The sequence below is a fragment of the Megascapheus bottae genome, chromosome 2 (genome assembly GCF_031878675.1).
Source record: "Megascapheus bottae isolate mThoBot1 chromosome 2, mThoBot2.hap1, whole genome shotgun sequence".
NCBI lineage: Eukaryota > Metazoa > Chordata > Mammalia > Rodentia > Geomyidae > Megascapheus > Megascapheus bottae.
This window is the reverse complement of record NC_143510.1, coordinates 17,592,087-17,616,836: the sequence shown is the minus strand read 5'-3', so window position 1 is coordinate 17,616,836 and position 24,750 is coordinate 17,592,087. Positions and strand designations below refer to the sequence as shown.

At 37.8% G+C, this 24,750-nt stretch overlaps 2 protein-coding genes across 35 annotated transcripts in view; one reads left to right on the top strand and one right to left on the bottom strand.

Moving 5' to 3' along the window:
• Pbrm1 (polybromo 1) overlaps positions 1-24,750 on the bottom strand; it is a 99,620-nt gene that overhangs the window by 36,568 nt on the left and 38,302 nt on the right. For 17 of the 34 annotated variants that reach the window (XM_090321174.1, XM_090321274.1, XM_090321284.1 and 14 more), the window contains 6 exons: positions 20,061-20,202; positions 18,380-18,477; positions 15,874-15,918; positions 10,505-10,781; positions 8,405-8,510; positions 2,795-3,437 (listed from right to left, as the gene is read on the bottom strand). In XM_090321174.1, coding sequence (XP_090177300.1) covers positions 2,795-3,437; positions 8,405-8,510; positions 10,505-10,781; positions 15,874-15,918; positions 18,380-18,477; positions 20,061-20,202 — 1,311 coding nt within the window. The remainder of the gene's footprint in view (positions 1-2,794; positions 3,438-8,404; positions 8,511-10,504; positions 10,782-15,873; positions 15,919-18,379; positions 18,478-20,060; positions 20,203-24,750) is intronic. The other 17 variants (XM_090321207.1, XM_090321307.1, XM_090321310.1 and 14 more) reach the window with 1 other exon arrangement.
• Positions 1-24,750, top strand: part of Uqcc5 (ubiquinol-cytochrome c reductase complex assembly factor 5) — a 72,766-nt gene that overhangs the window by 45,892 nt on the left and 2,124 nt on the right. The window lies entirely within an intron of this gene.

Below are 24,750 nucleotides of genomic sequence, written 5' to 3'. Positions count from 1 at the left end.
TTTAGAATAACTTCCAAGTCTAAAATTTTAAAAAATGCACATTTGCAGACTCCTAATTCAACCATGAAATCTGCTTTTGTGTTTTGTTTATTCAAGCAAAGTACTATGAAGAATTTTTTAATCCTAAGGGGCTGGATGTTCACTAAATGTGTGAGAACAAAACTTCAAGATGGAAAAACAACTATAATTTTCCTTAACTGGCTTTTCTACACAAGGCAGATATTCAACAACAACAACAAAATGATTATAAGACAATCTCGGAGCTGGGAGTTAGGCCTAGTGGTAGAGTGCTTGCCTAATATGCATGAAGACTCGGGTTCAATTCTTTCATACCACAAACATAAAAAAAGCCGGAAATGGTGCTCTGGCTTAGGTGGTAGAACCCTAGCCTTGAGAAAGGCCAAAGACAGTGCTCAGGCCCTGAGGTTAAGCCCAACGACTGGCAAAATAAATAACATAAAAAAATTTCTTTTACTTTTGGTTTTTTTTTTGATGGTGCTGAGATCTCTTATTCAGGTTGCTTGCTCAGCTAGTGTTTAAATCACTTGAGCCATACCTCCAGCCCTGCTTTTTGCAGGTTATTTTGGAGACTTTTCTAGCGAGGCTGACTTCAAACTTTGGTCCTCTAGATCTCACCCTAAGAGTAGCTAGGGTTACAAGTATCAGTCACCAGTGCTTGGCAAGTCTGTTTAATTCTTAAACATGTTTATACAACATAAACAAAATTCCCAAACAAATACGAAAATGTTCTTTGGAAGTCTTATAGAACTGGCCCAAGATAATAACATCACTGGAGATAGTGACTGCAGAATTAAGGACTATTTAAATAAACCAAGAATAAGAATTGACATCTAAGTTCCATGAAAGCACTGGTGTGTTCATGTATCTAGAATATTATCCTTAATTGGCAGTCACCAATAAAAATTTGTTGAAGCCAGGTGGCAGTGGCTCAGGCCTATAATTCTAGCTACTCAGGAGGCTGAGATCTTAGGATCATGGTTCAAAGCCAGCCAGGACACTAAAGACCTTGAGACTCTTATCTCCAATTAATCACTAGAAATGGGAAGTGAGGCTGTGGCTCCAGGGGTAGGGCAGTAGCCTAGAGTTGAAGGCTCAGGGACAAAGCCCAGGCCAAGGGGTAGGGTGGCAGCCTTGAGACTTGAGCTAAAGAGCTCAGGGACAGTGCTCAGGCCCAGGGTTCAAGCCCCATGACCCACAAATAAATAAATAAAATCGTTGAATGACTATTCCTTAAGATTCTGACTGCAAGATATTTTCCTATGTTTCCCTTATTTCAATCCCTACTGTCAAAGAACAAGGGTCATTCCTAAATATTTCACTGAAGAGACAAACTGTCCCTGAAACGTAGCATAATAATTTCTTGACTCTGTCTTTGTTCATAGTCTTCCCCTTAATTCACGTTAATCCTACCCATCCTCCTATTCTCCCACAATGCATGGCTATGCCTTCTAAGGAGAGTTCTGGTCTACAGAGTTCCTCAAACCACTGTATTTTCTAAACATCAGGTTTTGATATACTAACTCACATCTGGAATTATCTTTCTCTAAGCATAAGTACTGTCCTATACATGAGAAAGACTTTAAGTTCTAAAGAGCACAGAACTCAAGGTCTATCTTCCATGGCTATGCCACATGACTGGTGACAGCTCACAGTAGTGCCCTGTAGTAGAAAACATCACAAGTTATATACCAGTTAGTAGCTATGTGATTTGGGGTAATTTTTCTATTTATGCCTACAATTTTTCACTTGTGAACTGGGAACACCATTTTTTCTGTAGAAAGGCACTAAAGCACATTAAGTAGTTAGAATGGTGCTTTATAAGAGCAGAGCCTCAGTAGTAGCCATTACTACTATTTATTTTTTCTTCAAGATCCAGAGTAAAGGTCTAGGTCTTGGCCCAACAGACTGTAAGCTTCAGGATTGTAGGACTTTTAATTTTAAATTCTTAAACTCTTTCGAGTCTCTAAGAGCTCAAAAAAGGTTTCTATCTTGTAATTGCTGAGTAGGCTAATGTTATGGGGCAAAGATACACTGTAGATAAAATTAAAAGGAAATTTGGCAGACAGTTTGGCCTAGTGGTAGAGTGCTCGCCAAGCATGCATGAAGACCAGGGTTCAATTCCTTGGTACCAAGTACATAGAAAAAGCCAGAAGTGGTGCCTCAAGTGGTAGAGCTCTGGCCTTGAGAAAACCCAAGATCAATGTTCAAACCTGAGTTCAAGCCCCAGGACTGGCAAAAATAAATAAATAAATAAATAAATAAATAAATAAATAAAAGGAAATTTAAATTTGATTGTTTCTTTTAGAACATTTAATATCTATAGTAAGCTCTTAAACTGAGAAATCTTGATACTAAAGAAAGTAAAACATAAAGCCTTAGAGGCTTTTAAAAAAAATGAGTAACTTCAAAACAGTAACTAAAACGATTTAAGTTTTCTTGCAGTTCAAATTGCAAGCACCTATCCTTAAGTGCCTTTCACAAATTTTTCAGTTTAGGCTTTTTTCCACTCATTGCCTAATTTAGAGTTGATAGGATGCCCTCCCTTCTTCACAGACTGTATCTGCTCTTTAGAAGCATAAATACCCTGTACTGCAAAAACAAACAAAAAAGGTGGAAGTTTTAGCTTTTGCTGAAACTTCAGGATTTAGGAATGCTATGCTGTCAACTTTAATGATATACCTATGTTGAAATAGCATTATTAGAACAATATTCCTCTGTCTGTATTACATTAAGTATCACATGGCTTCAAATAGAAATGGCTTTGAAAACATACCTATTCATTCTTCTGGCCCTTTCTAATACTTCAAACATATGCTCTTGAAATAAATCAAGCCTCCGGTAGCGATTATTTTCAACATTCTTCCTAATAATGTCAAAAGTCAGGGGAGGTTTGTTAGGGACACTGGGATCCACAGCAGGAATTTCTGCTAAGGAATCACTGTAGCATCTTCCCTCATCATCCTGATGACTCATGACTGACACAAAAAGATTATGGATAAGCTCCTGAATCAACAAGGTCACATTGGGAACATGAGAGTCCTCATCTCCTTCCAGGTCTCTCCGAGTTTCAAGCAAAACTTTGTGAAGGACAAGGGCATCTTTGTAGATTAAAGATTCAGGCTCATTATAGGTGCAAGCATTGTTAAACATCATGACAAAGTCTTCAACCATAGAGTCTATATCTTGGTACTTGTTTGCCATCATGTGACTTCGAATTTTTTCCATGTCCATGGGCTTCTTAATGGTCAAATAGTAGTCAGGTAGCTCAGATCGAGAAGGAAGCCTCAGAAATATGGCACTGAGGCGGCGACCCCTCTTATCAGTATAGTTCTTTACAGCTTCATACACTTCATTTAGCTTCTGCTGCATTGGAGTCATGTACTTTGATTTTTTAGGAGAAACACCACTTTTTCTACCTGAAGAAAAAGATTTAACAGTAAATAGATAAAAGTGAAGCCAACTCAAATTACAGTAATCAACGCATTCTAGTAGGACAGCTTTTTATTATTAATTAAAAATTAAGTTGGGTGGTACTGGGGATTGTAGTCAAGGTCTCTACACTTGAGTACTTCAAGTCCCCGAGACAGAGACAGACAGAGGGAGAGGGGGAGGGAGAGGGAGAAAGGGGGAGAGAGGGAGAAAGGAGGAGAGAGGGAGAAAGGGGGAGAGAGGGAGAGAGGGAGAAAGGGGGAGAGAGGGAGAGAGGGAGGGAGGGAGGGAAGGAGGGAGGGAGGGAGGGAGGGAGAGAGAGAGAGAGAGAGAGAGAGAGAGAGAGAGAGAGAGAGAGAGAGAGAGAACCAACCTAGAAGAAAATTTTAACTATTCTGAGCAATCATATTTTTTAAGGAAAACTAAGTGCTGTTACATTGAAATATCTGTGAATAGGTGAAGTAAATTACTAAGTATGTGACATACTAAGTCCACCATCTCTGTTAATCCCAGAGATTAAATTTTGAGTTAAAGAAAGAGGCAGAGGACACTGATGAAAATCTGGTTAATTGAAAGTATCAATTGAGATATCTTAATAATTTAATATATATTTTAATCTGTCTCTGCCTTTGTCTTTCATTCTCTTACACACACATACACATATCAATTATTTTCTAGATCTATTCATGGAACATCTTAGAAAACAGTATTGACCACACTATAGTTTTAAAATACTAATTTCAAACATTATCAAGGAGACCATACCTTTTTATTTAATCTTTGACAGAAACAAAAAAAGGTTGTAACTCTTTAGAAAAGAGTCTTTAAACTCTAGATTTCCAGTCTGGTATATCATAAAACTCTGAAGTAAAGAACTTATCAAATAATTTCTGATAGTCAATTCAAAAAAATACAAATACCAACCTGAGACAATCTAGACATCAATAAAGATAGTACTGTAATGGGTTAAACTCAGCAATATGTTTAAATCTAGTAGTTTTTCCTTTTTTGAAGGGGGAGGACCTGGTCACTATCCTAGACTCTGTGTGTGTGTATGTGTGTGTACATGCTAGTCCTGGAACTTGAACTGAGGAGAGAGAGGGAGAGGGAGAGAGAGGGAGAGAGGGAGAGAGGGGGAGAGAGAGGGAGAGAGAGGGAGAGAGAGGGAGAGAGAGGGAGAGAGAGGGAGAGAGAGGGAGAGAGAGGGAGAGAGAGAGAGAGAGAGAGAGAGAGAGAGAGAGAGAGAGAGAGAGAGAGAGAGAGAGGAGAGAGAGGGAGAGAGAGGGAGAGAGAGGGAGAGAGAGAGAGAGAGAGAGAGAGAGAGAGAGAGAGAGAGAGAGAGAGAGAGAGAGAGAGTGTGTGTGTGTGTGTGTGTGTGTGTGTGTGAAACTTGAACTGAGGCCTGGACACTGTCCCTGAGCTATTTTTTGCTCAAAATTAGTGCTTAACCATTAGAGTCATAGCTCTTACTTTTGGAGTTTTAGTGATTTCATGAACCTTTCTGCCGGGGCTGACTTTGATCCATAATTCTCAAATCTTGAGTAGGTGAGATTACAAGCACGAGCTATGAGTGTCTGGCAAATCTAGTTCTTTTTCTTTTATATTTTTGTGATGGTACCAGGGCTTAAGGGCTGTCTCTTAGCTTTTTACAGTCAATGCTTATGTTCTACCAATTGAGTCATAGTTCTACTTGTGACATTTTGCTAGTTAACTGAAGTTAGTCTTGTGAACTTTTCTGCCTGAGCTAGCCTTGAGTCGTGATCCTAAGATCTTTGCCTTCTGAGTGATTAGGATTTTGGATGTAAGCCACTAGTGTCTGGATTCTAGTAGTTAATAGAAATATTCCAACTAATACATGGGCGAGAAATATTTTATGACTTTTCAATGAATCAATGAAGTGAGTATCAATATCTCTTCAAGTAACAGAAAGACACAACCAGTTGTGTGCCACTTAATTCATAACCTAAAAAGTTGGTTTTTATAGCAAACAGAAAGTATACAGAATCAAAACTGAAACTAAATCTCTAACTGAACCTTCTCATTTGTGAATAACAGAAAAAAAAACACGGGAATATCTTAAACTGCAAAATAGGGATGTAATTCACAAAACTCAGACTGTGGAAAACTAGTATAAAAACCATTTCTTCAATAAAAAAACTTACATACCAAAAGAAATTTCAATCAAGGGCATTGTGAGGTCTTATTCAGAGCCTATCTCAACCAGTAATTGTTCCAAGCCATGATGCAATATAGTATAGAAAATACCCTATAAAATAATCCTTGTCAGGCCGGGAGTTTGGCCTAATGGTAGCTTGCCTAGCATGCACGAAGATCCAGGTTTGATTCCTCATACCACATACATAGAAAAAAAAGCTGGAAGTGGTGCTAAGGCTCAAGTGGTAGAACTCTGTCCTTGAGAAAGTCCAAGGACAGGGCTCAGGCCCTAAGCTCAAGCCTAGGACTGGCCAAAAAAAAAAAAATAATAATTCTTGTCAAAGTAAAACTCAATCTAATGAAGCCTTTAAAATTAACATTTTAGGAAATAAGGGAGACATAAAAAGTTCACTGATAGTCTAGCACTGTGGCTCACACCTATAATCCTAGCTACTCAGGAGATTGAGATCTGGCAATACTGGTTAAAAGCTAGCCCAGGCAGGAAAGTGCATCAAACTCTTATCTCCAATTAATAAAGAAAAAAACCGTTAGTGATGCTGTGGCTCAAGTGGTAAAGTGCTAGCCTTGAGCAAAAAGGAGCTCAGGGTGTTCAAGCCAAGTTCAAGTCCTAGGATTGGCAAAAAAGTTAGCTGACAAGTAAATATACCAACCAAAAACATAGGACACTACACATAGTAACCTTTTTTCTTTTTCTTTTTTTTTTCAGTCCTGGGGCTTGAACTCTAGGCCTGGGCACTGTCCCTGAGCTCTTCAGCTCAAGGCTACCACTCTACTCCTGAAGCCACAGTGCCACTTCTGGTTTTCTGGTGGTTAACTGGAGATAAGAGTTTGATGCACTTTCCTGTCTGGGCTAGCTTTTAACCAGTATTGCCAGATCTCAATCTCCTGAGTAGCTAGGATTACAGGTGCTGGCTAACCTGCTTTCTTGAATGAGTGGCATAAGGGGGAAAAATAGATGCTTGTTCTAGATTATGATCTTAAAATCATCACAATCAAACCTAATACACTGAATGTAACTGGATCCTGATTTGCTTAAACTAACTGTAAAAAACATTAGTGAGACAACAAGAAGATTGGATTTGTTTTAGAAAAAAAGAACAGAAAGGATATAGGAAATAAATGTAGCACAATTCTGGTAAATGCTGAGTAACAGGGATATACGAGTCCATTGTACTTTTATTTAGATAATCATTGTTAGATTAGTTTCCTAATGGAATTCTACTTTTAAAAGATACTATATGAGCTGGGCATGGTATACCATACCTATAATCTAAGCTACCTGGGAGGTAGATGCAGGAAAATTTCCCGTTTAAGGCCAGCCAGGCAGTTGAAAGACACTAAAACACTAAATACAAACATAAGGTCTTGAGGGCATACTCAAGTATTGCATTCCTAGAAAGTAGGATCATTTTTGCAAACTTTCTGTATGCTTTTACAACTTCATGGAAAGATGAATGCTTAAAAGGAATCATCACTTAGTAATTCCCAAAGCAAATGTGAAATTCACTTTATTTTATAGAAAAAGATGTCAACTTTCTCATTTTCAGCACACATAGCTTTAAAGAATACCTCACAATATCACTATCTTTTGCTTAATTTTTTTTTCTTTTTTTTTTGGTGCCTGCTGTAGGGGCCTGGACATTTTCCTTGGGCTTTCTCAAGGCTAGTGCTGTACCTCTTGAGCCATAAGACCACTTCTGTTTTTTTCTGGGTATGTGGTACCAAGGAATTGAACCCAGGACTTCATGAATGCTAGGCAAGGACTCTACTGTGAGGCCACACTCTCAGCCCTTTGCTTGTCTTGTATATGCATATTTTCAACAAGGCAAAGAAGTAGTTCACTAGTATTAATTACTTTTCCTGTCTTTCTTTATACCTTTTAATATTACCACCATCCAGAGTACACTCAAATGATAGGTGAGCAGAACTATCTCTAACTCCTCAAATTTTAATAGCAGAAGCTATGATTAATATTCAATTCTGCTAATCACTATACAAACAACAAAATATTTCCACAATATATTTTCAGGTTACATATCAGATATAAAATGTATGTTCTTCCTACTTAATGTTTATACAATGTTCACTGCATTCAAGAAAGCAAGTAAAACCTGATACCATATTCTAGTCCTCTCCCACTTCTACGGTTTGGCCAATAAGTGTCAGACTCCTAGGTGATGATACAATCACTGAGAGCTGACTTAGACTATGATGGGTTCAAAAAATCTGCTGCCATTATTGGGAGAAAGGAAATAAGTCACTGGGTATATGCCTTTGTGAAGGATATTTTGTCCCTAGCTCCTCAATGTCTTTCTCTTTTTCCTGGATGCTACATGGCAATTTTTTTCCTCCATGCAGTCTTGCCCTGATATTCTCCCTTACCGCTTCACAGCATACTTAAAACACAGAAGCCAGGTATGGTGGCTCATGCCTGAAATTCCAGCTATTCAGGAGGCTGAGATCTGAGGATCCCGGTTCAAAGCCAGCCAGGGCACTAAAGACAAAGAGACTCTTATCTCCAATTAATCACTAAAAAATGGGAAGTGGAGCTGTGGCTCCAGAGGTAGGGCAGTAGCCTTGAGCTGAAGAGCTCGGGGACAACACCCAGGCTGAGTTCTAGCCTCATGACTGACAAAACACAGTAGAAGACAGTGATTGAGAAAAGAAGTTTCATGCCAGAATTTTAATGTATAAAATATATTCACTGTTTAATTAAATACTAGTTCAGAAATAATAATCTGACAGACTGAGTCAAATAACAACTCAGAGGGAGGCTTACTTAGCTTGAGTTTGGGAGAAGCCATGTCATCATCGTCAGGCAGAGGGCCCAGCTCTTTCCTCTTATCCTTGAGTAACTTCTCCAGGATATGCGCATCATTGTATACCTACATTCCAAAAATATATTTAAGATCATTTTCTTAAAAAAAACTTTGATTAAGGTAATATACACCCATAAAGCAGTTTTTATCTTGCTGAGAATGGCGGTACATGCCTATAATCCCAGCATTTGGGAGACTAGAGGCAAGAAGGTTTTTAATTGAAGGCTAGCCTGGGTTACACATTGAGACTTTTCTCAAAAGGCAACAAAAAGCAAAACAACAAGATTAAACTAAAAATAAGAAATGTATTTTAAATACGTAATTTAGAATAGCTATAGCTAAGAACTGCTTAGGCAGAAAAACATCACTATCTGTGAGAAGATCTGGGCCCCAAAGGGTTTGGATTTTATGCTTCCTATGTGATTCTACTGTGCAGATAAGCATGCTTATGTTTGAGAACCATTGTTAAAATATTTCCAGTTTCAATAAAAATTCTAAAATATGCTAACATGTTATTTTCCAAAAATATCTTTTCCTCTGGACCTTCGAAGTAGCAGACTTAATCCAAAGTAAATTATAAAAAAAAAAAATAGCTCTTTGAAGTCAAGTTAAGGGGAATAATATGTAGCCATGAACAAAACAAGTTTATTCATCTAATGGCTTTGATGCCACAATTGCCTCTCTCTATCTTCCTATTAGAGGCTACATATTCCCTTGACTGCCCACCAGAACAGAGTGATTGAAGGAAGGAGTGCTATTTCTTCTTGGACCACCTTTTATAGGGATAGCATTTATTTTCAACCAGATACAGAGAGGTGGTATAAGAGCCAGTGGTTTTTGTTGTTTTTTGGTTGATCGTGGCACTTGAATTCTAGGCCTGGGCATTGTCCCTGAGCTCTTCAGCTCAAGGCTACCGCTCTACTGCTTGAGCCACAGCACCACTTCTGGTTTTTGATGGTTAACTAGAGATAAGAGTCTCATGGACTTTAATGCCCAAGCTGGCTTTGAACCACAATCCTCAGATTTCAGCCTCCTGAGTAGCTAGGATTACATACATGAGCCATACATGCCCAGCTAAGCCAGTGATTTTTGAGGATAGTATAAACTCCTATTTTATACAGAGGGCCATCTTTTTTATCTACAAATATCTTCATGAGGGCCGGGAGCGTAGCCTAGTAGTAGAGTGCTCGCCTAGCATGCACAAAGTCCTGGGTTCAATTCCTTGGTATCACATACTCAGAAAAAGCTGGAAGTGGTGCTGTGGCTCAAGTTAACAGAGCACTAGCCTTGAGCAAAAAGTGTCGAAGGACAGTGTCCAGGCACTGAGTTCAAACCCCAGGATTGGCAAAAAATAAATACGTACACACACATATATATATATGTAAGTATATATCTTTATGATGTATATTTTATATTTGAATGTAATAGAAGTGAAAATATTAATTTGTGTCAGAGATTTAAAGTAGATAAAAGATATGAAATACACAACATATCAAAAAAGGAAGACTGTGTCTTAACTACACTGATAACATAACTGAAAATCATGGTCTAGGAATATAGCTGTGTGGTTGGTAGAACACATGCTTATTCTAAACAAGGCCCTGGGCTTGATCTCCAGAAGGAAAAACAAAATTAAGGAAGATTTTTAACTAAACTGATTTTTCCTTCAATGGCCTATTCGATATCCTGCACTATGCTAAATACTGGTATATATTAACAATCCTCAGATAAGCAGTACTAGTTTTCCAAAACTATAAAGAAACTGACATTCAGAAAGATAACTTACTTATACAGGGACTGGCAAAGCAAATTACAATTTATTAAGTTGTATGCTTTAAAATGTATTGTCTTGGGGCTGGGAGTTTGGCCTAGTGCTTGCCTAGCTTGCATGAAGTCCTGGATTTGACATAGAAAAAGCTTGAAGTGGTGCTGGGTTAAGTGATAGGTCCAAAAAGAAATGCACTCTTTATCAGACTAAAGTAACTGCAACCCCTTTATAAAAATTATAAAAAATATTAAAGAGAAAATAGATTTAATTTAGAAACCTCACCCATCCTTACCTGGGAGCCCTCCTCATTATAGTGCCTAGCATTGCGGAACATGAGTTTCATGTCTTCTATCATTCCCTCTTCACCTGAGTATTTGTCATTTCGAATATTATGCTCAATTATTTTCAAGTCCATTGGCTCTAAGATGATTTTATAATAATCAGGATAGTCCTTCTTGGATGGTTTAACCATAAAGAGATCACAAAGTCTTCTGCCCGAACCTGGCTCTCGAGCTTCAAGAACAACATTGAATAAAATTTTCATTCGCTGTTTTCTTATGTTCTTTTTACTGTTGAAGGGGGAGGTAGAAAAGGGGGAAATGACATGTTCAGTTCTCTTTATACAGGACAAATGTGAAATAAAACAGTAACTTTGTGGGCAGATGTTCACAATGATTATGGCAGTAATTATATGTGTCACCAGCATAGCAAACATGCTGGAAGCTATAAACGAATAACAGGAAAGTTTCCAAAATAGTTGTAATATATTGATCTTTGCAGCCAGACCATGGACAAACCTGTTTACAATATTTCATGAAATGTAATATTTGAAAACATCTGACACCAAAAGAAAATGAAATCCTATCAAAAGTACAATAAAATTAGCTATATCCTATTACTATTTGCATCTTAATCTTCAAGAAAAATGTAAACAAACTTATCTTCATTTCCAAGCACAAAACAAAGCAAAACAACCTAACAATGAAAAGTTTTTCATCTCTTAAGGTAGCCACTCCAACCAAGATATTTCAATTGCTAGAAAACACAAGAAGACTATCTTCCAGATTGGTGTCTGTATAGGCGATACAAAGCTCTTCTGCTTTGGTCATATCAGGGTCAGTCTCAACATTTTCCTTCTATCACCATCACTGTACAATACCAACTTAGCTTGGAGTGGCCTATGGCTCATTTAAGTGGCCTCTATACAGTAAATTTTCATCCTTAAACATACATTTCTCTCTCAATCTCTCTTTTCTTGGTGGTACTGGGGATTAAAACCAAGGCCTCTCCTATGTTAGGCCTAGGCAAGTCCTCTACCACTTGTGCTGAACCCACTGCCCTCAATTCAGTATTGTTTTCCACTTTCCCCAAAGTAGATACTGATGCTAAGAAACTGACATGAGTAGTATGGAATAAAATATGATGGACCATAACTGAGCATTAGAATGCAACAAGGCAGGTGAACACATGTCCTAGTAGTAGAGAAAGCTGACTCAAAAAAGCCAAATGATCATGCCTGAGATGAGTTGGTCAATAAATTATTAAAATAGATGATCTATGTATCTATGATATACAAACCCTTAGCCTAATTTCAATTATATTCTAAAAACTAAGTGCCAGTGATTGTATATAGATTCCCTTCTCAAACACTCGTTTATTAAACACTTCATTTAAAATATGATGTAAAAATCAATGTTAATAAATTCTTTAATAAAAAAAAAAGAGATGATCTTCCAGTAAAACTTCTGGTTAACTGTTATGTCTTCAGGATACTGATAAAGAAATTCTAGCCAGATTCTAAGCAGATGTTTCCAAGTAAATGGTCAGGAAGGTATTAAACAATGACTTACAACTTACTTTCAATGAATATTTGCTAAAGATATAGTTTGGTTAGCTCTCATATGTGGCAACTGGCTTTCAAGTAAGACTCAAGAATTCAGCTCTGAAATGCTGAATTTATCAGACCTTATGAGTCAAGTCATAATGGAATCAGTACCCATTCTAGACATAACACATCAATGAAAGATAGCCGGGCACTGATGGCTCTTACCTGTAGTCCTAGCTACTCCGGAGGCTGATATCTGAGGATTGCAGTTCAAAGCCAACAATGACACAAAAGTCCATAGGACTCCTATCTTATCTCCAATAAACTACTCAGGAAAAGCTGGAAGTGATCCTGTGGCTCCAGTGGTAGAGTGCTAGCCTTGAGCTCAAAGAAGCTCAGGGATAGCTCCCAAGCCCTGACTTCAAGCTCCAGGATGCTGGCCTGCCTTCCCCCACCTAGGGGGGGGGTTGAACCTAGGGCACTTATTTATGAGATTTTTTAAGAGAAGAGCAAGTTTTAAAAGTGAATTTTGGCAACAAACAACAGCATGATAATGTTCATTCTTCCAATGCCAATAACACTAACACTTTGCAGTTTTTTACGAGAAATAACCAGAATGAGAAATGTCTTGAGTGTAAGAAATCGTTTTAACCTAGTTATTATTCATTACTATTCTGGTACTTATTGTGGCATACTATCCTTTCTCCATATGTATGAAGAGAATAATGTGATGTGTAAGATAATGTGTAAGTGGTTTCTATCCTCAAAAGCAAGCACAATTTCTATTATGAGGATTACTTATGATCTCCTCAAAACAAATCTAATTCTGTTAATTTTTTTTCTAGATCTTTATGCCATTCTGGTACTGAGTACTGTCTACTCATTTTAACTTGGCTACCAGGAAAAATTCACAGCTAAGTTTCATTCTCATTCATAACAGTAATATTAGCTTTGGTGGCTAGTATGCTTACTCTTTATCTTTCCAATATGGACAGTACACCTACACCCACCCACCCACCCCCACACACATGACTTAAAATGCTTCATATGCTTTTTGAATAAGGCAAACTATATTACAAAGAGATAGTCCTCTGTTTGATTTCTTCTGTTTCCATTTTTGACATCACTTTGATTTTCAGATTCTTCTTAGAAGCCTTGTAGATATCTTCTCCATCTCTGTTAACACTATGATTCTTCTCCACTTTTGGAAAGGTACATAAAAGCTAGTATAGTCAATCATTAATAATTAGGGAATTGAACTAAATGCTTTATGATTTTTTTTTGAAATTGTGCCATGCTAACTTATGCCAGTTGGTCTTGTGGTAAAATTTTCCTGTCTCTTGCTTCCTGAATAGACAGGATTATATGCCACTGTGTTTGGCTCTTGTTTTTATTTCAAATCATCACCTTTGAACGTACTAAAGTAAAAAAATCCTTTTTTTTTTGGTGCCAGTCCTAGGGCTTGAACTCAGGGATTGGGCACTTGTCCTTGGGCTTTCTCAAGGCTAGATCTCTACCCCTTTGAGCTACAGTACCACTTCTGGCTTTTTTCTTTGTATGTGATACCATGAAATCAAACCTAGGTCTTTGTGCTTGCTATGCTTGCTAGACGAACACTCTACCCCTACACCATGCTCCTGACCCAAAGGACAGCTTTTTTTGTTTTTGGTCAGTCATGGGACTTGAACTCTGGGCCTGGGTGCTGTACCTGAGCTGAAGTCTTCAGCTCAAGGCTAGCATTCTACCACTTGACTCATAACATCATTCTTTTTTTTTTTTTAACACTATCTTTATATGTAGTTCAAGCTGCCCTCAAAATCATGATCCTCCTGCTTCAGCCTTCTGACTGCTGAAATTTCAAGTACATGCCATACCTAGCCAATATAAATCAAAGCTCAAAACTAGGGCCATTCATTATTGTGCACTTAAGAAGTCATTGGATTATCACTAGTAAAATGTAGAAGTATGTACTATTGTAACCCATTCTCAATAGCATATGGTAGCAATGTGTAGGTAACTTCAAGACACAACTTGCAAGAGGAAAACAAGTGGAGAAATAATCTTTTCTGAAGCTCTTTTAGCATACCTGGATGACCTACACAACTGTTTTATTACACTGTTCTCACATGTCACTTTTATCCAACTTGCCTCTTTTTCTGGCCAACAAATTGCTTGCAAGTAGAACAGGTCATTCAATGTTCTTCTTTTAGAGCAGTCTGCTCGCTCTCTCCCTCTCTCCCCTCCCCGCCTTCCCCCCCCCCTTCTTTCCCTTTTCTTTTTCTTGTTCTGGGGCTTCAACTCTGGGCCTGGTCCCTATCCCTGAGATCTTCAGCTCAAGGCTATTGCCCTACCCCTGGAGCCATGGCGGCACTACCAGTTTTCTAGCGGTTAACTGGAATAAGTCTCATGGTCTTTAGTGTTGGCTGGCTTTGAACCAGGATCCTCACATCTCAGCCTCCTGAGTAGCTAGGATTATAGGTGTGAGCCTCCACGCCTGGCTAGCAGTCTGATATTCTATATGCAACTGACACTGTCAAAGTAAAATGGTATAATAAATATGAAAACAAAAGCATTACATAATTAACATTAACACTGTAACAGAAAACTCACAGTCTGTCGTAGGGCTTGAACTCTGGGCCTGGGCATTGTCCCTGAACTCTTTAGCTCAAGACTCTAGCACTCTATCACTTGAGCCGCAGCACCACTTCTGGTTTTCTGGTGGTTAGTTGGAGATAAGATTCTCATAGACTTTTGTGCCCAGGTTGGCTTTGAACTGTGATCCTCAGATTTCAGTCTCTTGAGTAGCGAGGATTACAGGCCACCTAGCCTCATAGGCTGTTCTAAAAATCATTTAGTAACATACTAAACAGATACTTTTTTCTGTATGCCAGTCCTGAAGCTTCTGCTCTGCCCCTGGGTGATATCACTAAGTTCCCCCCCTCCCTTAAGGACAGTGCTCTTATTACTCGAGCTGTAACTCCAGCTCCAGTGTTTTGGTGGTTAATTAGACTTTATTGTCCATGTTGCTTTGAATTATGATTTTCAGATCTCAGCTGTCTGAGTACCTAGGATTACAGGGTATGAGTCCCAAGAATGGATAGTTTTTTTGTGGGTATCTTTTTTTTTGGTCAGTAGTGGGGCTTGAACGTAGGGCCTGGACACTGTCACTGAGCAATTTTTGCTCAAGCGTAGCACTCTACAACTTTGAGCCACAGTGCTGCTTTTAAGTTTTAAGTGGTTAAAGATAAGAGTCTCCTGGGGATTTTCCTGCCTAGGCTGGCTTTGAACTATGATCCTCAGATCTCAGCCTCCTGAGTAGCTAGGATTATAGACATAAGCCACTAGCACCTGGCAAGCATAGATACTTTCAAAGAAATAAGTAGACAGTATTAGAGACTGAGGAAATGACAAGAAGCACTAAGCCAAGACAATATCTTACAATGTTTTACTGAAGCCATCTGATTGACAGTGTTGGTGCTGAGCAATAAAAGACACTGCTGGGATGAAATCAGCACCCACCAGCTAGTAACTACCCTATTAGTAAGTCTTTACCTTTTGCTACAGAAGCATAGCCACAAAGGTAGGTAGGTGAAGGGGGCTTTCTGTTCCTGGAGAAGCTTGCAACAAATTATAGGTAGCATTGAACATTACAGAAATTAGCAAATTCTGATGTAACTAGATTTCTGAACTGCCTGCTATATTCAAGAAAAAGAAATTGGCATTTCAAATACTTTTTTCATACATTTAAGGCATTAGCTTTCATCTTGTCATTACTGACCATGCCACAAAAGTTACATCTTTAAAAGAATGTTTATGCATAAAAAAGGACTGCACACCTGGAGAGCCTCCTGAGACCCAACATCTCACTGTCATGAGTGTTCCTGGGAAAGCAGAAACAAACATTACATGTGAAGAAAAACAATATAAGTAACATTGGAGGGCATGCATAGACCAAACATGGTTGAGAAATGAGGATTATTGAGTCCAAAGGATAAAAGATTATAATACTTGGAACATTTCAACACACAAAAAACCCTAGATTTCAGGAGAGAGGAGTAGAACAGAATGCATTCTAATATTGAATACACCAATAATCAAAACTTCTCATACTATCTGGTATTAAAAAGAGTACAGCAGAGAAAGAATCATATATACTACTTATGAGTCAAGTCAAGAAGTGCTTGTAAAACTTGGCCCTGACTTCTCTGGCCATATTTTGCCTTGTAGGTTGCTATTTGCCTCCATTTCTTACTATGAAAACTTCTCAACTTTCTAGAAAGTTCATCACATTATTTCCTTTGCTCTGGACCAAAGTATAACTCCTAAGTCTCTCAGTCTTTTAATGTCTAGTCGTGCCTGTATCTTAAATCTGGGTTTATTCTTTCATTGCTTTTTTGTGTTTTTCACTTTATTATATAAATAATTTTCAAGTAAATCTGTTTATAAGGAGACTTTTGTCTGAAATAGGATTTTATTATTGTAAGAACACAAAGCTTAGTTTCTTTCTACAGGAGTTCCAAGGGCAAGAACTTGAACTTAATCTACTTGAGTGTCCAACAAATTAAAAGCCACAGAAATATGTAACTTTAAGGACCTGGTCTGGGCTAATTAATGCTTGTTTTTTTAATACTCAACTAATTTAAGATCTCTCTTTCATCCAGTGTGGTACCAACTATACCATCACTTTGCCTCCATTACCTTCTTTTGCCTGAGAAGTTTTTATCTTTGCCTGGTGACTGATCTGGAAAACACAGGTGGTGCTGAAGTAGTTATATAATTACACTCAAAGATGTCCTTGATTTGATGTCTCTGATCTGGTTTCACTTTTTTTTTTCCTCCGCTGTCCCTGGTGTAACAAGGAATTAAGAACTTGGAAGGATGAAATTTATAGTCCAATAATGGAGGAGACTCAGGGTCCACCAATCAATTTAGTTACCATGTCATAGCACTGTGAAGTTATTTTTAAATCTATATTTTCCCCCTATATGTTCTTTAAGAGAGGGAAAAACAGGACAGTTTTACTTTTCTAAACCACTTCTTAAAACCTTCTAATCTTAGTGGATCTTTGAACATATATGGAACTGTGTCAACTGCTAATAATGTCATTCAATTTCTAATTTGTCAAGCCCTGCTATTAGTGATTAGATTACTTCTTGTTTAAGGTATCCTCCTTGGATTGACTGCTGCTACAAAGATTTTAAGGCAGTGAGGGAGAATACAGTGTTCTAAAATGATCAGGCCAGAGAAACCCCATGTGGGAGGCATAGGTAAAAGAGATGGTCTTACACAATTCCTTATAGGAGCCCAGCTTCAGACTCTCACAAGAAAGTCCCCTTCCACAAAAGCCAGTAGAAGAAAGGGTTAAAGAAAGGGTTAGGGAAACTAATAGAAAAGTTACAAAGGAAAGGGCAAAAACAAAACAATCAAATATCTAGCTTAATACTTTATGAACTATAAGTAGTTTTGATTTGATACACTTTTGCTTTTTCTACTACCAGGACTTGAACTAAAGGCTCAAATATGAACAGCTTGTTTGCTCACAACTTTACCTGTTAAGCTTTACCAGTTAAGCCATGCCATCAATCTTTGAGATGCAGTTTCATGGACTTTTCTGCCTGGGCTGGCTTTGAGCTACGATCCTCCATGCCTCAATCTCTTGAGTAGCTAGGGTAAGAGGTGTCAGCCACTAGGCCGAGCTGATTTTATACATATTTATTTTATTTTATTTTTTGCCAGTTCTGGGGCTTGAACTCAGGGCCTGGGCACAGTCCCTGAACTTCTTTTGCTCAAGACTAATACTCTATTACTTGGGCCACAGCACCATTTCTGGCTTTTTCTGGGGTACTGAGGAATTGAACCTAGGGCTTCATGCATGCTAGGCAAGCAGTCTACCACTAAGCCACATTCCTCGCCCATGATTAGATTTTCTTCAAGCCAGAAATAAAGATCAAGTTAACAAAGAAACCAAAAGGGTCAGAGCAATGACTTTTTTCACTTCAGTGATAGTACATCACTTTTCTTCTTACATTCTCTAATTCATACTTGGTTCCTGTAATTTATTACATTAGATTTAAATGTCACCCAAACTGCTACCTTAAAAAAAAAAAAAAAACCTGGATAATAAAAAGAGTATCATGTTCTGCCAAGCTACATATATGTTATTCTTCTTTGACCTCTAAAAGCAATATAAAACATCCTTTAAAGCTAATTATCCAGTTTACAAATGAATTTTAAAAGAGAACATATTATTTAAGACTTTGAATTTGCACATAATTTATAGGTTAAAACATTCTTTCTGTACTTATTTTAAATAATTAGAAATGGAGATAAACATACATATACCTTTTTCTTTTGGCGCTACCAGTATCAGAGGTAGCTGAAGAGATCATGCTGTCTCCATCCTCAATGTCATCTCTCCTGGCAAGCTCTTTCTTCTTTGCCTACAATAGAGCCAGTCCCAAGAATTATGATTACTCTACAAATCTATAAACATTAAAAAGCTACACATAGCAGGGAATGTGATGAAAGGAGATGAAACTGGTTGGAACATAGCATTAATATGTTTGGAGCTATAACGATGAACCCCTCTCCCCTGTGTAACTAATACTAACCAATAAATAAAAAGGCTAGACATATTGAGATTTATACAGAAAAGTATAATTACATTAGGAAGCATAAAATTAAAGTCAATAATCGAATGACAGAAAAGTTAACAAAATAGAGTCAGAGGGTTAATGAGTGGTAGAACAAGCATTTAAGGCTTTGAATGGTATAAACTGGTTAAGAATTGAGACTTGTTGTAGGGTCATAGCCACATTTAGATCACACCAATTCCAACAGTGCCTTTGTAACCCTGACAGAAAAATCTACTTTTCAACATTTGTATTTTCAAAGACCTTCTGCCAAACAAAGATGAACTCATCAGGCTTAAGAGAATGTAAATAAGGAGTACTTACTACTGATCACACAAAATGAAGACTCTACTATAGATGATCAAAAATTGCCTTTGCTTCTTCCTCACTCTATTTTTTATTTTTATTTTTTATTTTTTTTGCTAGTCCTGGGCTTGAGCTCAGGGCCTGAGCACTGTTCTTGCACTTTCTCAAGGTTAGAGCTCTACCACTTGAGCCTCAGCACCACTTCCAGGTTTTTTCTATGTATGTGGTACTGAGGAATTGAACCCTCATGCATGCTAGGCAAGCACTCTACCACTAGGCCAAACTCCCAGTCTATTTTTTTTTTTTTTTTTTTTTTTGCCAGTCCTGGGCTTGAGCTCAGGGCCTGAGCACCGTCCTTGGACTTTCTCAAGGCTAGAGCTCTACCACTTGAGCCTCAGCACCACTTCTGGCTTTTTCTATATATGTGGTACCGAGGAATCGAACCCGGGTCTTCATGCATGCTAGGCAGGCACTCAACCACTAGGCCAAACTCCCAGCCCCCAGCCTATTTTTTTTTAGAGATAAATGTATCATAAAGTGTAAGATCCTAACAACCTCCTAACCGTAAAATCTCAGGTGACCAGTGAGACAAGATTCCCTGCCCAGTATGCGCTCAGAGGAGCTGATACACTCCTGGACATTATATGTTAAATAAATAATTTTCAGAAATTCCTTTTCCTAGACCAGCTCTTTATTTTATTTTTGTTTTTATGTGAGACTCCTAGGGTAACCCTGAATTTACCATCTTCCTGCCTAAGTGCTAAGATTACAAATGTGTATCACCAGGCTGCCAGGCCTATCTTATGAGAGATCAAAACTAGAATTTAAGGATAAAGTTTGATTGGTAAGACTATCATCCAGGATTGTTGGGGTGAGGGGAGGTTATGAGAATGCTAAAAAAGTAGATTCTCCCAATTTATCTCCAATAGGGTCAGGCCCTGAGTTAAAATTCCTTGCAGTGCCTCCTCAAAATAAAAATGAAACAAACAAAACACAGCCCAACAACTTAAAAAATGATATATTTAAAAACATGAAATTATTTTAATAATACAAACAACAAACTTGGCAAAACTAAGAAATCATACCTGCATGACTTGCTGCAATTTTAGAACTCGTTTATAGATGGCTGAATTGGGAACATTATAGCGTTTGGCATTTTCAAACATTAAATTCAGATCACATTCCAAATGATCTAAAGTTTCATATTCTTGGTTCTTTAGTTTTGTTCTGTGAAAGACAAATAGAAGGCTAGAACTTTCTACAATGAGAATTACAAAACACAAAACATTTCTCCTGAGTGTCCAGTATAAAACTCTTCACAAGCATTTGGGGACTGTGGCTAGTGATTAGAGGACTTGTGGCTTTCAAGATAAAAGTACCATTACATTTAAGCACATATGTTTGCTTGAAGAATCTAAAAGAAATTAAAACATGAAAAATCAGAGTACTTAGTAGAGTGGTCAATGATAAAGCAAATAACACAAGGTCAGGCACTTGTGGCTTACACCTATAATCCCTACTTACATCTATCGTCCCCACTAGATTCTGATCTCTAACTACGCAAAAGCTGGAAGTAGAGCTGTGGCTCAAAGTGGTAGAGCTCCAGCCTTAGCAAAAGAGCTCAGGGGCAGTGCCCAGGCCCTGAGTTCATGCCCCAGACTGATAATAAATAAACCAATATAAAATAAAGCAAGCAAACAAAAGTGAATACACTAGGAATAAAATCCTAATAATTGGCTAAGAAGTGAACCTGAAGGAAAAACGTTAGATTTTAAGCTATCTTCACTGAAGAATCATGACCTTGATTCTTCAATAAAGAACCATGCTTCCAACAGGAAGCATTTAGAATAATATATTTACCTTTAGGGGAGAAACAGGTGCAGAGTGAAGGAGAACTCTTCCCATGGTAAATGAGACGCACATTTTATCAGAGCTCACTTACCATTAGTCCTCCAACACAATCATTTATAAGGAAGGTTGTAAGTGGTTTAAAAGCGAGGACACACTTCTTTTACTTGCAACTCCAAAGAATGCAGAGAGCTATTGCTAATAACTAATAACAACACTCAGGCCTTCTGTACTTTATACAAGGTGACTAATCTTTGCTAGTTTTAATTCTGTATGAATTTAGACAGGAAAAGTTTTAAATCTTTTGATTAAAATACGTGTTAATCATCAAAATCACAAAAATAATATTAAGAATGACAAGAAAAAAAACAGAATGGAACTGTTCACTTTATATGTAAAGTTTTACTTCAAATTTACCAAAACCATATTCAGATTTCATATAGTAATTAAAGATTGAATCTGAGAAACCTCTGGAATGAAGAAAAACAGACAACTAAGTACAAATGCAGTTCTAAAGCTAGCACCAAAGTTAAATTATAGCCTCAGCTGGGTGGTGCCTGTGGCTCATACCTGTAACCCTAGCTACTCAGGAGGCTGAGACCTGAGGGACCAAGGTTCAAAATCAGCCTGGGAAGGAAAGTCCAAGAGACTCCATCTCTAATTAATCAGCAAAATGCTGGACTATAGGTGTGGTTCAAGTAGTAGAGGGTCAGCCAGTTGAATAAGGCAAAGTGCAAGAATCTGGGCTAAAACCTCAGTACTCAGTAAAAAAATAAATAAAATTATAGTCCCAAACTTATTCCTATCAATTCAGTGTATGAAGTACTATGTATTCTTAAAAACCCACGAAGGGCCAGCCTAGTGTTATGGCTCAAACATTTTTTTTTGTGTGTGTGAACCCAAAATTTTTTTTTATTTCTGATTGATTTCTCAATGTATAGTTCAATATAATGCCAATTTTTAATAGCAAAAATCTGGTTTCACTGAAAAGTCCATAATGCTACAGAGAGCTACTACTTTTCCCAGGGTGTAGGTAAACAGCTCGGAAGAGAAAGCACAACTTTCTAGCAGCATGGTAACTTATACCATGGACCTTGCAGGTCTGCAACTCTGACATGGGAACTGGCACAGACATTCATCAGCTGGTGACAAGAGTGGGAGGTGGGGAACACGATGCAGACACCCAAGGGAGCACAGATGGAAAGATAACAAACAAACCAGATAGGTTTAGGAGGGCTTTAAAGGGTAAGTATAGAAAAGGGAACAAAATATTTTACTCAAATGCTTTTTAGAGTGTGGCTCAAACTTTTAATCCTAGCTGTTTATGAGAGAGATCGGGGCAAAAAGTTCAAGGGACTTCATCTCCACTGTGGCTGGGCCACATCAATTCTGTGCTTATCTGGAAGATAGTATTTTAACTTTCACAAATGTCATAAAGAGCACAAATATATACTTCAATATATCACTCCCTGATAGTTTTAGTGGCCAAAGAAGAGATTAAAAAAGTAACTGGAGGAACATGCACATACAAAAGCTACATAATACTTATACATTGGTATTTTAATTGAAACCCCTTTGTCCTACTATTCAAAGATATTAAAAAAAATAAATCTCAAATCCTTATTCCATGAAAAAAAAAAAAAGTAACTGGAGGTCCGGTACTCTGGCTGGGAACATGGTAGCATGCTTGCTTAGCATGCACGAAGATCCAACTTTGATTTCAGAAAAAGCTGGAAATGGTGCTCTGGCTCAAGTGGTAGAGCTCCTTCTAGCCTTCAGAAAGCCCAAGGACAGTGCTCAGGCTCTAAGTTCAAGTCCCAGGACTGGCGAAAAAAAAAAAAAAGTAACAGGATAAATCAACTTCATTTATATTTTGGGGAATCAGTTCACTACAAATTGTGACTGTAAATATTATACCTATAATGTTTTATAGTTTTCCTTCAAAGTAAATCTGATATTGGGGAAGTATTGATAGAAAACTAGCACTGAGTAAAAGGCTACCTTTCCTACTTAGTTTTTTTAATATTATATATATATATATTTTTGGGGGGGAGGGGAGAGGGGAGCAGAGAGGAGGGGAGCTGTCCTAGGGCCTGGTCACTGTCCTTGGGCTTTTTCAAGGCTAAAGTTACTTCTGGCTTTTTCTGTGTGAATTGAACCTAGGGCAAGCACTCTTTACTAGGCCACACTCCCAGCCCTCCTATTTAGTTCTTTTGCTGTTGTAGTTATTGTCCTGAGGATGAATCTAGGAATCACACACATTCTAGGGAAACACTATACTACTTTCCTCCCTATTTTTTCCACTGTGGTAAAATATACATAAAATTTACCGCCTTGACCTAATTTTTCCCATCAAATATTTGCTTGTATTCATACCAACTTAACATTTTCCCATCTATAGATCGTAATTTTTTCTTTTTAAAAAATTTTTTATTTTTACATTGTATAAGTGAGCAAGTAGTTCATTTCTACAACCTTACCTCTCTATTGCTTCCTTCCCTCTTCTTAAAACAATTTCAACAGGCTTCACAGTTCTATTTTCATACATGCTAACAACACTTCAAGTTTATTCAACCCCCTCATTAGTCCAACCCCTACCTTCTGACGTCCACTTCCTCAACACACTGTTTTGCTTCCGCCATTCCGCTTTTTCTTTTTAGTGTGTATTAATTGTACCAAGGGGTTTCACCATAGTGAATATATTGTTTGGCTCAGAATAATCCTCTACTGCATTCTCTTTCCTTGTCCTCCACACAAACATCTTTTCAAACATGAGCTGTACCACTTCAGCCATAGCACCACTGTAGAGCTCTACCACTTGAGCCACAGCACCACTTCTGGCTTTTTCTATGTATGTGGTATTGAGGAATCAAACCTGGGTCGTCATGCATGCTAGGCAAGCACTCTACCACTAGGCCAAACTCCCAGCCCCTAACACTCCACTTTTTGTTTCTATGATTCTGACTAATCTAAGTACCCCATATAAAGAGAAGTATATAGTATATTTCTTTTCATGACTGTCTTATTTCACTTAGTACAATGTTCTCAAGGTTCATACAATATGTAACATGTCAGAATCTCCTTTTTTAAGGCTGTTTTTTTCAAAGTACATAGATATTGTATTTTACTTATCCACTTATCTGTCAAGGGATACTGAGATGCTTCCATGTTTTGTTAATATAAAGAAATGCTGCTGTGAACACAGATTTACAAATAACTCTTTGAAACACTGCTTTTAGTTGCTTTGGTTATATACTCAAAGTGTTAGATCATATAGTAATTCTACTTTTATTTTTCCTGGTAACATACAAATTTAACATTTAATTTTTTGAAGAACTGCCGTACTGTTTTCCACAAGTTGTACTACTTTACACTTTGATTTTTTTTTTTTTTTTTGGCCAGTCCTGGGTTTGATCTCAGGGCCTGAGCACTGTCCTTGGGCTTTCTCAAGGCTAGCGTTCTGCCACTTGAGGCACATCACCACTTTTGGCTTTTTTTTCTATACACGTGGTACCGAGGAATTGAACCTGGGTCTTTGTGCATGGAGGCAGGCATTCTACCACTAGGACAAACTCCTGCCCCCTACATTTTGTTTTTATGTTGTTTCACTTTGAGGTAAGGTTGGGCTTAAATTCTTAATCCTCTTGCCCCAGCTTCCCAAGTACTGGGATTGTAGGTATACCACACTTGGTAGAGGGTTTTTCCTTTTGTTTTGCTACAATTTTTAATGTGACCATAGTGGCTGAATTTCAAACAATTTCTCTTACATTTTCTAACTTGAGCACATGGGTTTGAGATCACTATAGACAACACAGTGAGACTACTCAAAACACAACAGTATTGTGGAAAATTAGGTTTTGTTTTTGCCATCCCAGATTTTGTACTCAAGGACTCAATTTTACCAGGTAGGTGCTTTACAAACCACCC